Source organism: Lynx canadensis, chromosome C1, assembly GCF_007474595.2.
Source record: "Lynx canadensis isolate LIC74 chromosome C1, mLynCan4.pri.v2, whole genome shotgun sequence".
In the NCBI taxonomy this organism is placed as follows: domain Eukaryota; kingdom Metazoa; phylum Chordata; class Mammalia; order Carnivora; family Felidae; genus Lynx; species Lynx canadensis.
In genome coordinates this window covers 87,600,885-87,616,653 of record NC_044310.1, presented here as the reverse complement: position 1 = coordinate 87,616,653, position 15,769 = coordinate 87,600,885, and the positions used below count along the sequence as shown (strand labels likewise).

Below are 15,769 nucleotides of genomic sequence, written 5' to 3'. Positions count from 1 at the left end.
AAGAATGTTGTATAGCAGGTTTGCTTTTGCATTCAAGAAAAATACAGTTCTTTCCAAATACTCCCATTTCAATAGGGAATTCTGTCTTTCAACTTTGAAAGCAGACCCCCTATTTTTCACTGTTCAATAGACATGTGTACAGATTGGCTATATTCTGTTATAAGCTAAGAGGTTTTCACATTGACATCGAAAAAATCTTTTTTTTTTTTCAAAACTAAAAAAAGAGTAAAGGGTGTATTTATTGTTTTATATACTTAAATGCATAATTTTAAAATGCTCTTAGGCTTATATGTCTTATAAAATGGCCAATTTTGCTTTAGTAAAACTTCAGTTCATGCAAGGAAATGTATCATTCATTGTTACACAGCAGAGGAGTGAACCAGTGTAAACATAAGGAAGTATTTTTAAAGCTCTGTTATTTCTGGCACAGTGTCACTGTATATAGAACTAGAGTAATGAATGTATAGAGATGCTACAACCAATGATTTCTTTTCATCTAGTGAGAGATATTTTCTTTAGTCTTAAAAATAGGCAATAAAAAAGGTGATGTCGAATTGATATGTAAAAAAATGATTTCCAAATAACTGGCATATTTGCTTAGAGGAGTAGACGAGTATGTTTAACCGTTAAACTCTTTGTGGAATGATGAAGATAATCTTTTTTTTTCATATTCAAAAGGTGATAATTACTTCAAAAATAAGCCCAAAATTTACTGTCGAGTCAAAGGCTATGAAAGTAAATGTCAAATTCTGCTGTTAACTTTGTGAGACAGTCAGTGAAAAATCATACCTACATACAAAGGCCATATTTGACCTATGATTTTTTTCTTAAAATTACTTTTTAAGTAAGTCTCAGTATGACTTCCATTTTGTTTTAAAATCCTCTTTTTAGACTTTTGAATATTATTTTCAATATTCTTTAAGAAAACAGATCTTTGTAAAAAGTATGAGATAAATTTGTTTTGGGAAAGTAATTAAATTGTGACATACATTTTAAATGTTCATTATTTAATGAAATTTGAAATGAAGAATCCTTTTGTGATTTAAGAATCATCTCAGTATTTTCAGACTTGTTATTTAAAATCTTTATATGTGTTTTCTAAAATCAAGAAAGCACTAACTGTGTTATTTTACTTCTGATTGCATTAGTTTAGACAGATAAAATAAAATGCAAAAATGCAAAAGATATGTAATTCTGAGGTAAATATTAGTGTATATATATTTAATTCTGATGAGAATACATTTTTCTGTTCTTTTTTCCCATTGCTGACATGAAGCTGAACTCAAATATAATTTCATTAATATGGAGTTAATGATACAACCAGGAATTGTTTTTTTAAAATACATTTATTTATTTTTAAATTTACATCCAAGTTAGTATAGTGCAATAATGATTTCAGGAGTAGAATCCAGTGATTTATCCCAAGTGTCTTCCTTAATGCCCCTCGCCCATTTAGCCCATTCCCCCACCCGCAAACTCTCCAGCAACCCTCAGTTTGTTCTCTATATTTAAATCACTCATATGTGGAATTTAAGATACAAAACAGATGAACATAAGGGAAGGGAAGCAAAAATAATATAAAAACAGGGAGGGAAACAAAATATAAGAGACCATTAAATATAGAGAACAAACTGAGGAATTGTTTTTTTATTAAAACATAATTGACATTTAATATTATACTAGTTTCAGGTATATAACATATTGATTCCATATTTATATACATTGTGAAATGATTGCTACAATAAACCTAGTTACCATCTGCCACCATACATAGTCTTTTGCAATATTATTTACTATATTCTCTGTGCTGTACATTACATCTCCATGTCTAATTTATTTTATAACTGGAAGATTGTGCCTCTTAATCCCCTTCTCCTATATCGTCAATCACCTTTCACCCTCCACCCCTGGGCAACCATCAATTTATTCTATCTGTGAATCTGCTTTTGTATTGTGTTCATTTGTTTTGCTTTTTGTATTCCACATGTAAGTAAATCATATGGTATTGTGTTTCTCTTCGTGACTTGTTTCACATAGTCCATTACCCTGTAGGTCTATCCATGTTGTTGCAAATGGCAAGATTTCATTCTTTTTTGTTGTGGCTCAGTAATATTCCATTACATGCACGCACACACACACACGCACACACACACACACACTCACACCATTATCTTCTTTATATGTATTAGTGTTTCTGTTTTCATTGTATGAATACTCAAAAATTATATTACAAGATCGTATGATAGTTCTAGTTTTAATGTTTTAAGGAAACTCGTAGTGTTTTCCATGGTTGCTACACCAGTTTTCATTCCCACCAATAGTGCGTGAGGGTTCTCTTTTCACTGTAGCTTCACTAATGTTTGTTATTTCTTGCTTGGTTTTCTTTTTGGTGTGTGTGTGTGTGTGTGTGTGTGTGTGTGTGTGTGTGTGTTTAATGCCTTTTTAGCCATTCTGACTGTTAAGAGGTAATATCTCATTGTGGTTTTGATTTGCAGGTCCTTGATGATTAGTGATGATGAACATCTTTTCATGTATCTGTTGGCCATATGTATTTTTTTTTTTTTTGGAAAAATGTCAATACAGGTGCTCTGCCCATTTTTAATCAGATAGTGTGTTTTTTGATATTGAATTGTAGGAGTTCTTTATATATTTTGGATGTTAATCCCTATCAGCTACATCATTTTCAACTATTCAGTAGGTTGCATTTTTATTTTGTTGATGTTTTCCTTCACTGTGGAAAAGATTTGTAGTTTGATGTCCCATTTGTTTGTTTTTTCCTTTTGTTCTCCTTGCCTGATGATACAGACCTCCCAAAATATCGCTAAGACCAGTGTCAGAAAGTTTACTGCTTATGTTTTCTTCCAGTTTTTTGGTTTTAAATCTTACACTGAAGTCTTCAATCCATTTTTGAGTTCATTTTAGTTATTATGTAAGTAGATAGTCCAGTTTCAATCTTTTGTATGTAGCTGTCGAGTTTTCCCAGCACCATTTATGGAAGAGACTGTTTTTTCCCCATTGTGTAATCTTGCCTTCTCCATGGTAGATTAATTAACCATATAAGCGTGGATTTATTTTGGGGCTCTCTCTTCCATTGATCTGTTCCATTTGGGCTCCTTTGTGGTTTAATATAAATTTTAAATTTATTTGTTGTAGTCCTTTAAAAAATGCCATTGGTATTCTGATAGGAATTGCATTAAATTTGTGGATTGATTTTTAAGTTTTTTACTTGCATAATTAAAATGAATTTTGAAATAGTCTTATAAATGGCTATTTAAACTCAGTATGAACTCTAACATAATTTAGTTTGATGATTTTTTTTAAACCTCTGGTAAGTTTATGTAAAAACTTGTTCCCTTCAAATTCTTTATTTATGCTTAAGAGTATACTTTTTTTTTTAAATCATTTCTCACTTTATATTATCTCCAGTAGACTGAGGGATATTTACGTGTGGTGATACTATTAAGTTTGCGATAATCTATGAGTACACTGAGTTCTAGCTGTTTGCCAAATTAAATCAGCCAATATTACTGCAGCATCTACTTAATACCAGTTCCTGGATATAGCCAGATATTACCCTAGTTATAAATAAACAAAACTACTTTGCTAAAAGCATTCTTTATTCTATTATAAAGACAACACTTACAAGGTATACATTTAAAAAACAAACTAATTTAACTCAGTCTGTATTAGTTTTCTAGGGCTGCCATAACAAAATACCAGAGACTGTCTGAAACAACAGAAATTTATTGTTTTCATGGTTCTGGATGCTACAAGTCTGAAATCAAAATGTCATTAGGGTTGATTTCTTCTGGGGCCTCTCTCCCTTGGCTTCTAGGTGGCCTTCTTCTCCCTGTGTCTTCATGTAGTCTGTTTTTATTGTGTCTGTGTCCTAAATCCCCTTATAAAGAGACCAGTCACATTACATTAGGAACCACCATAATGACTTCGTTTTACCTTAATGATCTCCTTATAGGTTCTGTCTCCAAATATGGTCATATTGTGAAGTTATTTAAGACTTAAAAAAATATATAAAAATCTGGGTTGGTTGGGGGTGGGGGGACACAAATGAGCCCATATCACTAAGTCTAGGCAAGTTCATTTTATCCTTCATTAGCAATGAAAAAATGGATATCAATTGCTACAGAAAATCTCCCTGATTCTTATTGATTCCTATAGCTTAGTTTGGCTTCAGTGATATGACCATACAATCTGTAGGTAGAAGGATACAATTCAAAAGTAAATGAAGGCCATTTTCTTAGACGAAGAATTGAACTTATTCTAGAAACAATGATTATCATTCAATTTTGTAGACATAAGAGTTTCATCCAAAAATATTTCCTTTTGTTATGTTTTTTTTAACTGAGTAAATGCTTTTGCCATCCTGCTATTGTTTCCTCCAGAAATTAAAGAATTGCCTTCCATTCCTCTTTAATGCACCTTTCTCCATCTTTCCTGCCATTCTCAACCCACCCCATCATCAGCACCCAGTCTCCTAATCTTTTTTTCTAATATGTCAACTCTGTCTCCTTTGTGTGCTCCTGCTTCTGCTTAGTTTCTCAAAACTTAACTACGTGGACTCCTAACAGATTCCCATGCTTCCAAAATGGCTGCTTCCAATTCATCCTTTCCTATGTTGTCAACAATTTTATTAAAATGCAACATTGATCAATGTCCTCCATTGTTCAAAACAATGATACTCCATAACTACCAGAATTCAGTTCACACACAAGGCTTTTCTTAAATTGCTCCCCCTCTTTATCTCTTTCCACTCTCAATGCTCACTACTCATTATCATCAGCTAGGGCTATCCTTCCAACTGTGTGGCACTGAGGGTACTTCTCAGACTTCATCATGCAGTTTTATACCTTCAAAGTTTTGGTTAAGGTGCTTTTTCTCTTTAGTGCTATTTCCCTCTGCATATTTTTTATCAAAGTAACTCCTATTTTCTTATAACTTATCATCAAGATTTTTCCAAGAAGCATTTCATAAAACATTCATTCCCATTGAAATACCTGCATGTTTTATCCTTGTGAGGATAAAAGAGACAGGAATGTGCTATGGGAAATTTGGAGGCTAGATGATTTTATAGAACACAATTGCAGCTGTGTGATTTATTTAAGCATTAGGGGAGATGAAAACTTTAATTCTAGAAACTTATGAAATTCAGTGACATACATCATCAATAGATAACTTGGAGTCTATTTTTCATGGTATTACAAAAGTAAATTATTCTCTTAGAATACAAGTAATATCCAAGTTTTAATATTAAAAGTCTGAGTCTTCCAAGATTACGAGGGGAATTAAAAGCTTCATGCCTTTGTATACATACTAGTTTCTAGACTGACATTCAAGAGACTATTTATATGTAAACTGTATCAAAATGAACTCTTGGAACACCTGGGTGGCTCAGTGGGTTGAGCGTCCAACTTCGGCTCAGGTCAGATCTTGCAGTTCGTGAATTCTGGCCCCATGTCCGGGTCACTACTGTGTGCCTGTCAGCATAGAGCCTGCTTCAGATCCTCTGTCCCCCTCTCTCTGCCCTTCCCCTGCTTGCACTCTCCGCCGAATAATTTTTTTAAGTGAACTCTATCTGAGCCATTATAGTTGAAGATTGATCCAGCCTCTGCATTTGCTGTTTTGGTTATATCTGAATTTCCTCTGCCATTCTTGTGATTTTATTATGTCCCAGGCACATAATCCATTCACAGGTCACACTGAATTGAACATGACAGCTGATAAGAGCTGGTTTTCCATTGCTCACACTCAGGAATCAGCTTCTGTGCCGTACAATTCAGTGGATACTTACGCTGGGAACTGACTTCAACCAAGCACAGGTTGGTTTCACATAGGATGAAGAGCTGAATTTCAAAAATCAGACACTTAACATTGACACATTGACATTTGACCTTAAAAACATTAGACCAATTTCATATACCACATTTTTTTCAATAAATCTGATCTCTTGTAAATGAGAAAAAAAGCTAAATGTGTATTAACTTGTGTACTTCATAGACACAATGTAATTATATTCATTGCATAGAAAATAGAAATTGCTAGGCTTTATAGAGCTACACATACACACACAATGCCCACACATACATCATAAACAAAATGAAAAAAAAACAAATATAAATTACTAGAATATGTGCATTATATTTAAGTTTTGAAAAGAAGATATGCTATTACTTATTCATTGGTTTTGATAAAAATGTGGCAGGATCCTTTTGCAAGGCATGTGACATTTAGAGGAACCTCATTTTTATAGATAGGTGCCATTTGGTTTTCTTACATTTGCTTTGCTTTCTACCTTAGTCTCATCCTGTCTGTATGCAAATACTACTCTAGAGACTTAGTTGACACAGCTGTAGATAGTAAGGTAATTGCATCAACTCTAATTTTGGCTTTGTAGATCGTTAGAGGAGGAGGCTGTCTTTTTCATACTTTGTATGCTGCAGATGCCAATATTACTTGGTAACTTCACCCTTTCCCAGCTGTGGAAATTTTTATGAGTATTGAATATAAATATTTACAGTTTATTCAACCTGTCAGGGTGCTTTTGTTTATCTACAGACTGTCTCACAACATGTCCTATGATTAACATAAAACACTGTAAAATGCCTTCTGGGGAAAATTATACTGTAGTTTTTAAGTGATTTTTTCAGTTTCTTTCCAGTACTATATTTTATGGCTAAATATTAAACACCTGAAATAAGAATTTATAGTGGAAATATTGGCAGGATTCCATTTAATGAAGTCAAGTAAGAACTTAGAAAACCAGTATTCTCAAAAATTTACTATTTAAAAAAATACCATATGCTTATAAGATAGGGAATTTTTTTTCTGTTTCAGCAACAGCTTCACTTAGTTCGTTATATTTCCTATAATTAAGTATGGAATTCTGGAGTTCTGGGAAGGACCTTAGATATGATCTCTACATGTATTCATTTTACAAATGATGAATGAGATTAAGTGACTTGCATAATTCCACATAGTTAATGGCAAAGTTTGGAGAAAATTCAAGAGTTAGGATTTCTAATTAGATGCCAATACTCATGATGTACTCAATGATGCCTCATTATTATTTTTTTTTGACAGTGGAATGACAAATTGTGCATTCAGAATTCTGTTTGTTATTTATTATTATCCATTTATATAATTATAGAATTATTTGTATATAATTCAGTAGTGGCTACTCAGTAGTATATTGATCAGGTAATGTTTGAGAATGGCTATCAATAAATTTTAAGAACTTATATTAATTTGCTGTGAGCATGTTTAAAATCAGAAGACATTAAGGAAATATTAGAGCCATTCTAACCTATTTACAAAAAAGAATCTTGAAAAAATCTCAGAAACAGTCTAATTTGATTAATTAATTATATTGCCTCATGACATATGGAAGTAAATAATTTTGAGGTTGGAAACACTAATAATAGTATGACTACTATAAACCATATAATTTTCAGCTGGATATTTGCTGATTCTGCTTTGTTTTATGTTTTACTGGGAAATAAAGTAGATGTTTTCTTATTTGGGTATTACCTGACATATGAACATGCTATATGCACTTTTAAAACACTGTTTGAATGAATGATTTAATGAAAAAATTAAACAGCTGTTGTATAAAATTGCTATGAATTCTTTCTTAGTATTCGTTGTTAGAGACTCTTTAAATTTAATGTTGGTATTTTCAGACAATAAATAGCTCTAAATAGCTCCTGTTAACAAAATGAAGAAAAGCTGGAATAATTTGAAATTATTCAAAATGGAGTCAGGAGTTCTCCTGTGAATCATTCTCATGTACTCAAACTTACAAGGCCTTGAATCACCAAGTCAAATAGGTATTAACACAGACATTCTTCTGGGCCTGAGTATAGTTCTGAATTAATATGGCCATGACCCATAGATTTATAGAAAACAGTTTCATGTTGAATTAGACCTTGTGGAAACATTCAGATTGTTTCAGGAGCAGGATATTACAATTTTTCTCTTGTTTACATAATTTCCAGAGCCAGTTTGGGGAACCTCCTGAAATTAAACTCTTTAGATAACCCTATTACTAATTACTCGTAATGTTTGTTATTAAAATTATACAGAATTCAAAGAAAGTGAATTTTAATGTGTGCTTGGATACTCCAATTTTTTCTTAATAAAAATATACCAAATTTATGCTTTTTATTTATAATACGAATTTTTCTGGTTTCTGCATTTCTTATTCACCTTTGTAGGTAGAAGTTCCTTTTAATATGGACTCCTTTGCCAGAACACAGTAGTAGGATCTATGTTTTCATTTAAAAATTTTCATATATCAGCCCCTTGGGTGGCTCAGTTGGTTAAGCATCCAATTCTTGATTTCAACTCAGGTCATGATCTCACAGTTTCATGGGTTTGAGTCCTACATTGGGCTCTGTGCTGACCACGAGGAGCCTATTTGCGATTCTCTCTCTCTTCCTCATTCTGCCCCTCCCTCTGCTCATTCTCTCTCTGTCTCTAAATAAATAAATAAATAAATAAATAAATAAATAAAATTATCATATAAGTTTGCCTAACAATAATAATTCAGTTCACTTTTTTCATTTTTATTTTATTAATTTTTTTAAAATATGAAATTTATTGTCATATTGGTTTCCATACAACACCCAGTGCTCATCCCAACAGGTGCCCTCCTCAATGCCCATCACCCGCCCTCCCCTCCCTCCCACCCCCCCCCCCCATCAACCCTCAGTTTATTCTGTTTTTAAGAGTCTCTTATGGTTTGGCTCTCTCCCTCTCTAACCTCTTTTTTTTTTTTTCCTTCCCCTCCCCCATGGTCTTCTGTTAAGTTTCTCAGGATCCACATAAGAGTGAAAACATATGGTTATCTGTCTTTCTCTGTATGACTTATTTCACTTAGCATAACACTCTCCAGTTCCATCCACATTGCTACAAAAGGCCATATTTCATTCTTTCTCATTGCCACGTAGTATTCCATTGTGTATATAAACCACAATTTGTTTATCCATTCATCAGTTGATGGACATTTAGGCTCTTTCCATAATTTGGCTATTGTTGAAAGTGCTGCTGTAAACATCAGGGTACAAATGTCCCTATGCATCAGCACTCCTGTATCCCTTGGGTAAATTCCTAGTAGTGCTATTGCTGGGTCATAGGGTAGATCTATTTTTAATTTTTTGAGGAACCTCCACACTGTTTTCCACTGTTTTCCAGAGTGGCTGCACCAATTTGCATTCCCACCAACAGTGCAAGAGGGTTCCCATTTCTCCACATCCTCTCCAGCATCTGTAGTCTCCTGATTTGTTCATTTTAGCTATTCTGACTGGCGTGAGGTGGTTTCTGAATGTGGTTTTGATTTGTATTTCCCTGATAAGGAGTGACTTTGATCATCTTTTCATATGCCTGTTGGCCAGCTGTAATTCAGTTTACTTTGATTGAACTCTTTAGTTAATATTGAAAATATATTACCCTCAAGGCACTTGGGTGGCTCAGTTGGTTAAGCATCCAACTTCAGCTAAGGCATGATATCTTGGTCCGTGAGTTCGAGCCCAGCATCAGGCTCTGTGTTGTCATGACAGCTCAAGAGCCTGGAGCCTGTCTCAGATTTTGTGTCTCCCTTTCTCTCTGCCCCTCCCCTGATCACACTCTGTCTCTCTCAAAAATTAAGTAAACATTGGGGCACCTGGGTGGCTCAGTCGGTTGAGCATCCGGCTTCAGCTCAGGTCATGATCTCACAGTCTGCGAGTCCGAGCCCCGCGTTGGGCTCTGTGCTGATAGCTCAGAGCCTGGAGCCTGCCTCAGATTCTGTGTCCCCCTCTCTCTCTTCCCCTCCTCCACTCATGCTCTGTCTCTCTCTGTCAGAAATAAATAAACATTAAAAATCTTTTTAAATAAATAAACATTAAAAAGTTTTAAAAAAGAAAATATAATCATCCTCTTTATATATTTACAGTTGTTAAATTTTATTTACTTTTTTATCAGCTTAATATTTACATTTTGTCTTATTTTATAAAGAATATACTGTGAATGTAGTAAAATTGTTTTACCGAATGGATGCATATAGTATAGATTCTATGAACCACAAAGTAATAGAATAAAACCTTAATATTAACAGCTAATTTGTAAAACAGGTGTGAATTTTTCTCTCAAATCTGTGAGACTAGTTTTTATTAAATTTTTTATTTTAATCCCAGTATAGTAAACATGCAGTGTAATATAAGTTCCAGGCATACAATATAGTGATTCAACATACATACAACACCTGGTGCTCATCACAAGTGTCCTTCTTTAATCCCCATCACTTATTTCACCCATGTCCCTACCCATCTCCCTTTTGGTAACCATCAGTTTGTTCTCTAGAGTTAAGAGTCTATCTCTCTCTCTCGGCTTGCTCTCTCTTTTTCCTTTGTTCATTTGTTCTATAAGGCTATTTCTAACATTGAAATGTAAGTGTTAGTTCTTCAGGTAATTAAAAATAAACACACGGGGCGCCTGGGTGGCTCAGTCAGTTAAGCAGCCAACTTCAGCTCAGGTCATGATCTTGCTGTGCTGATCTGTGCTGACAGCTCAGGGCCTGGAGCCTGATTCAGATTCTGGGCCTCCCTCTCTCTCTGCCCCTCCCCTGCTCATGCTCTGTCTCTCTCTGTCTCAAAAATAAATAAACATTAAAAAATTTAAAAAAATAAAAAAAAAAATAAAAATAAACACACACAAAACAATAAAACAATAAAAATAAACTGCATGTTGTCTTGAATAAATCTTGCTCTAAATATATGTGTATCTATATATACTGATTACATTCATGTTTGTTTCTTGACAGGGGGACATCCAGCAGCTGTTGATCATAGGTGACCCTAAAGCAGCATATGACTACTGTGAGCATTACAGTCCAGACTGTGACTCTTCAGTACCCCAGGCCGCTCAGGCTCAGGAACCTCAGGTTGATGAGGTGAGGACCATGAGATCAGGGCTCATTTTCTCCTTTCAGTGGTACAGACATAGTCTTGCAGTTTTGAGGCTTATCGTTATTATTCAGTTTTAATTAAACCTATACTTTCTATTTAATAGTGTTTTAATAGTTCTAGGAAGAAGTGACTTAAGGAAGATTTTTGGTATTTTTTTTCCTCTTAAGTACTCTGTTTCTTAAACTTCTTAAAAATAGAGATTCCTTACTTATATGCTATATATATATATGAGCATATTTCATTTTGGGAGAGGTGAAAAAAAGGTAGTTCTCTAAAAGCTATATTTCTGCCCTTGGCATTTATTTTTTTTTTTTTAATTTTTTTTTCAACGTTTTTATTTATTTTTGGGACAGAGAGAGACAGAGCATGAACGGGGGAGGGGCAGAGAGAGAGGGAGACACAGAATTGGAAACAGGCTCCAGGCTCCGAGCCATCAGCCCAGAGCCTGACGCGGGGCTCGAACTCACGGACCGCGAGATCGTGACCTGGCTGAAGTCGGACGCTTAACTGACTGCCCCACCCAGGCGCCCCTGCCCTTGGCATTTAAATAATTAACACACAGCCTCAAGATAAGGGTGACAATTCTTCTGGTGTACTTGCCTTTGGCAATTCGCACAGATGGGAAGGTGACATTAGAGCTATCTTAAAGTTTCAGTCTCTGTTGAATACTTAAAGAAATTTTTTTTTCCTATTTCTTATAGGGCTAGGCTACATTGATATGTACGTTTTCTTTTTCTTCTACAGAATTCGACATAAAGAACAATGAAATGAAAAGCAGTAGGATCTAATTGTAGCTAAAAATATTCATATACTTTCATTCATATTATGTCACTGTATTTGAAATTCAGGTGTGAAACCTTTTTTTCCAGGCTATTTTTGCAAGAAAATTTACTGTAATGAATTTGACCCTATTCTCTTCCAGGCCAAAAAAAAAAAAAAAAAAAAAAAAAAAAATAGCCATAGCAATTTTATCAAAATCGAATACTCCCAAAAAACAAAAATATAGTACAACACATCTTTATCCAGATTTTTTGGTAAAATCCTTTGGTGTGGGTCTTCTGGAAATTAAAAAAACAAGCAAGCTGGAAGGAAGTTACTCTTTAACTGGTAGCAAAACAACTTAGATTCTTTTTTCTCAAGGTGGGGAGTGTTACATTTTAGAAGTGGGGGTTGGAAGTTTGAAAACATCAAGGCTGTCTTTATGTTTGAAAATAGCTCAAATGGCATTCTTCTTTCTAAATATACTAATTGGTGCCACCTTTTGAGTTTTACTCTTTTAAAAGAGGTTAGGATCTTATCTTTTAATTTATTGGTATGTTTGCATGTAAATTCAATTGGGATTTTACCACTTAAATGCTTGAAATATCTTTTTTGACATCACTTTTCTTTTTAAAGTATGACAGTAAATTCTGTTGCAATGATCTTTTCCATGACTTAATATGGATGTTTTTCTTAAAACAGGATAAAGGCTTAAGAAGCTGACAGAAAAGCAAATATGAGAGAGAAAAGAGAAATTACTTGGGTAGTTGTTTGCTTGTTTCACGGTTCACCAGTGGTTCATTCTTCTTATTCCTTCATGATTTATTTAAATATTTTTTTTTTTTTTTGTGAATTCCAAAAGGATAGGTTAAATACCATCAGGTTTAGTGCTTTTATATCTTAGAGATTATGTGATAAATCAGTATTGAAATTAAAAAAAATTATACATGTTGTACCTGTTCGATATTGATGAGATTTATTTTGCTCCTATTTTAAGAAAGATAAGTTTGTTCCTTTTAGCAACAGACATGGCTCTGATTTTTGGAAGAATGAAGGTATGCTTTCTTAATATATCACCTTGAGGTGTTTTATTACTATATGTTAATGCTATCATGCCAGTTAAACAGTTATTTTAGCAAAATAATTCTTATCCATTTTTTTCTTAAGTTCATTTAAAAGTGAATTTGCTCTTTTCTACTTTGAGTTATTGATAACCTGTATTTAACATTCGTTAAGAAGTTCAACTTGTTTTTACTAGAAGAGCGTGTAGGGAAAAACAATGTATTGCTATAACAAAAAACTGCATGAAAATCTGGTTGGGTGATGCAAAAATAGATAGCATTTCTTACCGCTTTCTATATTGAATGTGTTACAGTGAAAAATTTTTTTGAAGAATCAGCTGTCACATTTTTTTCCAATTCTAAATTACATTGATACTTCAATAGTAAGATAACCATCCTATGTTATACACTTATTAAATAAACTGGTTAACCAAATTAGTAACCAGTTCTTATAATAATAATTTTGAACTATAGCCATTAATATGTCATTATGTTTCAAATATGCATTTTAATAATTGATCTACAGATGTTATTCCAGTACAGCATAGTAAGCAATGCTATTTACCAGTGAATAACGAAAATAAAGTGCAATACAGAGCATCAACCATTCATGTTGCACTTTATATTGCTTAATTTTCCATTAACAAATTTGTAACAATGCATATTCATTAATCTATTTGGATTAATAGGTATGTCAGTTTCTTTTATAAATTAACTCATGTGCTTTTTCCAACTTGTAATTGTGGTTTACCTCATACACTCTAAATAACATCTTCTAAATCGTTCTTAGGATTCAATTGTGTATGTGTTTGGCACATCATCATCATAGAGTGAAATGCATAACAGAGATAGATTTAAATAGAGCCAAAATATCATCAAACTTTAATTCTATTTGAACTTACACAATACCATTTACGTAGAAGAGTAACTGATATTAAAATTATGATGTTTGGGGATTTTCTCAAGTAAGAGTATCCTATTATCTTTACAAGAAATTAAATGTGAAATCTATATATGGTTATTTCTTAATTTATTATGCAAACTATAGTAACTTATACATAGTAGGCAATTGACATTCTTTTTTTTAAAAGGATGAACAAGGAAAATAAAGCAAAGGAAAGAGAGTATTTTATAGACAAATTTAAAAACCAGTGTACTTCCCCAAATATATTACCCTAATATTTTTTGCACTTAATATTTATCATATATTCTAGTTCTCACAGATATTTAGTGATGCCACTATTTTTCTAACAAGTTAAATAAGAACAGATTATGACATTTCTAGAAGACTTCCTTCTCACTACAATTTATGCTAGGCTACTAACATATCCAAGCTGAAATCGAAATCATTCCATCATTGCATGTCTTTTTGCCTGTATTCATCTAATTTATTACAACTAGTTCTCTCTGTTTTCAAGATTTTTAAAATCCCATGGTAAGGAAAGACGGCCATCTCCAAACATAGGTTATAAAGCTGCATATATACTAGCAAAGTGCTAAATACACTCAATACCATGACTAAGGGGATGCTGTTTAGAAAAAGAAATAAGAACAGAAGGAGTGATTCTTTACACTGACTCCTGAAAGACTCTAAGAAAAAGATATGCTTTAGTGCCTAAGGAGGTGAGAATATTATCTCCTCCATTCTTCCAGAGTCACAACTAGTCTGGTTAATCTTCATTTGGAAAGAGTTTAAAAAGAGGAGAGGCTTATGGGGGTTAGAAGATGTTTCCTCCTACAAGAAAAAGAACAACGACATGAAGTTAATGTACATTAGTATATTTTTGAATACCATGCTTCATTTGAGATCCATTAAACCATGTACTTTAAAAATCAGCCCTTTATGTCTTTGTTTATTGTCTTATGTTTTTAAAATTAATTGTAGATGCACACAATTTTGAAAAGTCTGCTTAATTTTAAAACTCTACAGCATAAAATAGACTATCAAATCTTTTGTTTTTAGTGTTTTACTTCCAGCTGGCAGCTAGTAGTTGTATAAATTTCTTATTTCTTATTTCAACATGAGTGATCATAACCACAGAAAAGTTATTCACTATACAATATTCAGTCACCATTTATGTCTTTTTAATATGTATCTAAATCCAGTATTTAATTATTTTATTTACTTAATGATGTTAATAATGTTTACATTAACTTTCCTAGAAGTAATTGGCCTTTATCTTGATTGCAGAGGCATTAAGAAACAAGTGCTCAGTGTTATATATGTGCATTTTTCTATTTACCAAATTCTGTACAAATTCAGTTAGAATAAAGCTCTTGTTGAAGTTCTTCAAATGGATGTTCATTGATAATGAAGCTATCACTGAATAGATAAAAGTATGAATCCGTTTCAGTTCATCTAATCAAATTACAGTGTTTACAGTCATAGAGAACACTAAAGACATGTCTGTTCAAATTTCAATATGACCTTCAGCTGAACCATTTGAAAAGTTTACTCTAGTGAGGCTCATCTAGGGCCAGATGTATAATGATGCCAGGAGATCAGTTTTGAACATGTCTCATTATATGTCTGTGAAATTTGCACTCATTTGCATTGCTATAGTTAATAGAGCTAATTAGAAGGCACAGTGATCACAACTTTCTAAAAGACATATGGTTAACAGTTACTTTTCTGGCAGATTAAAAAGGATTTTCTGGCAATTTTGAAATGCCAAGATTCCAGTTGGGATATAATTGGAATTTTATCAAATATAACACTAAGGGAAACCCAAATAGGTTGCCTTTAGCTTGTATATATTAGGAACACAGCTTGTTGAGTTTACTGCTTAATGTTTTTGTATGTATTACTTAGTGTATTTACAGTTATTTTGCTTAAAGCCAATGATTAATATATGTTTCACAATAACTATATTCTTGTTTATAAATTAAAGTTTTGATAGAGGCATTTGGCTGTGAAGGTGAACACATTATTTTCCTTATTCAGTATATATGACTGTCTTGTACATCCCTCTATTAAGAAACATACCTCTC

The 15,769-nt window shown here is 33.1% G+C and overlaps 1 protein-coding gene across 1 annotated transcript in view; it reads left to right on the top strand.

Annotated features, from left to right (window-relative positions):
• The window catches only part of COL11A1 (collagen type XI alpha 1 chain), a 212,859-nt gene that overhangs the window by 62,284 nt on the left and 134,806 nt on the right, over nt 1–15,769 (top strand). The window contains exon 5 of the mRNA XM_032594346.1: nt 10,814–10,942. Within this exon, the coding sequence (XP_032450237.1) occupies nt 10,814–10,942 (129 nt within the window). The remainder of the gene's footprint in view (nt 1–10,813; nt 10,943–15,769) is intronic.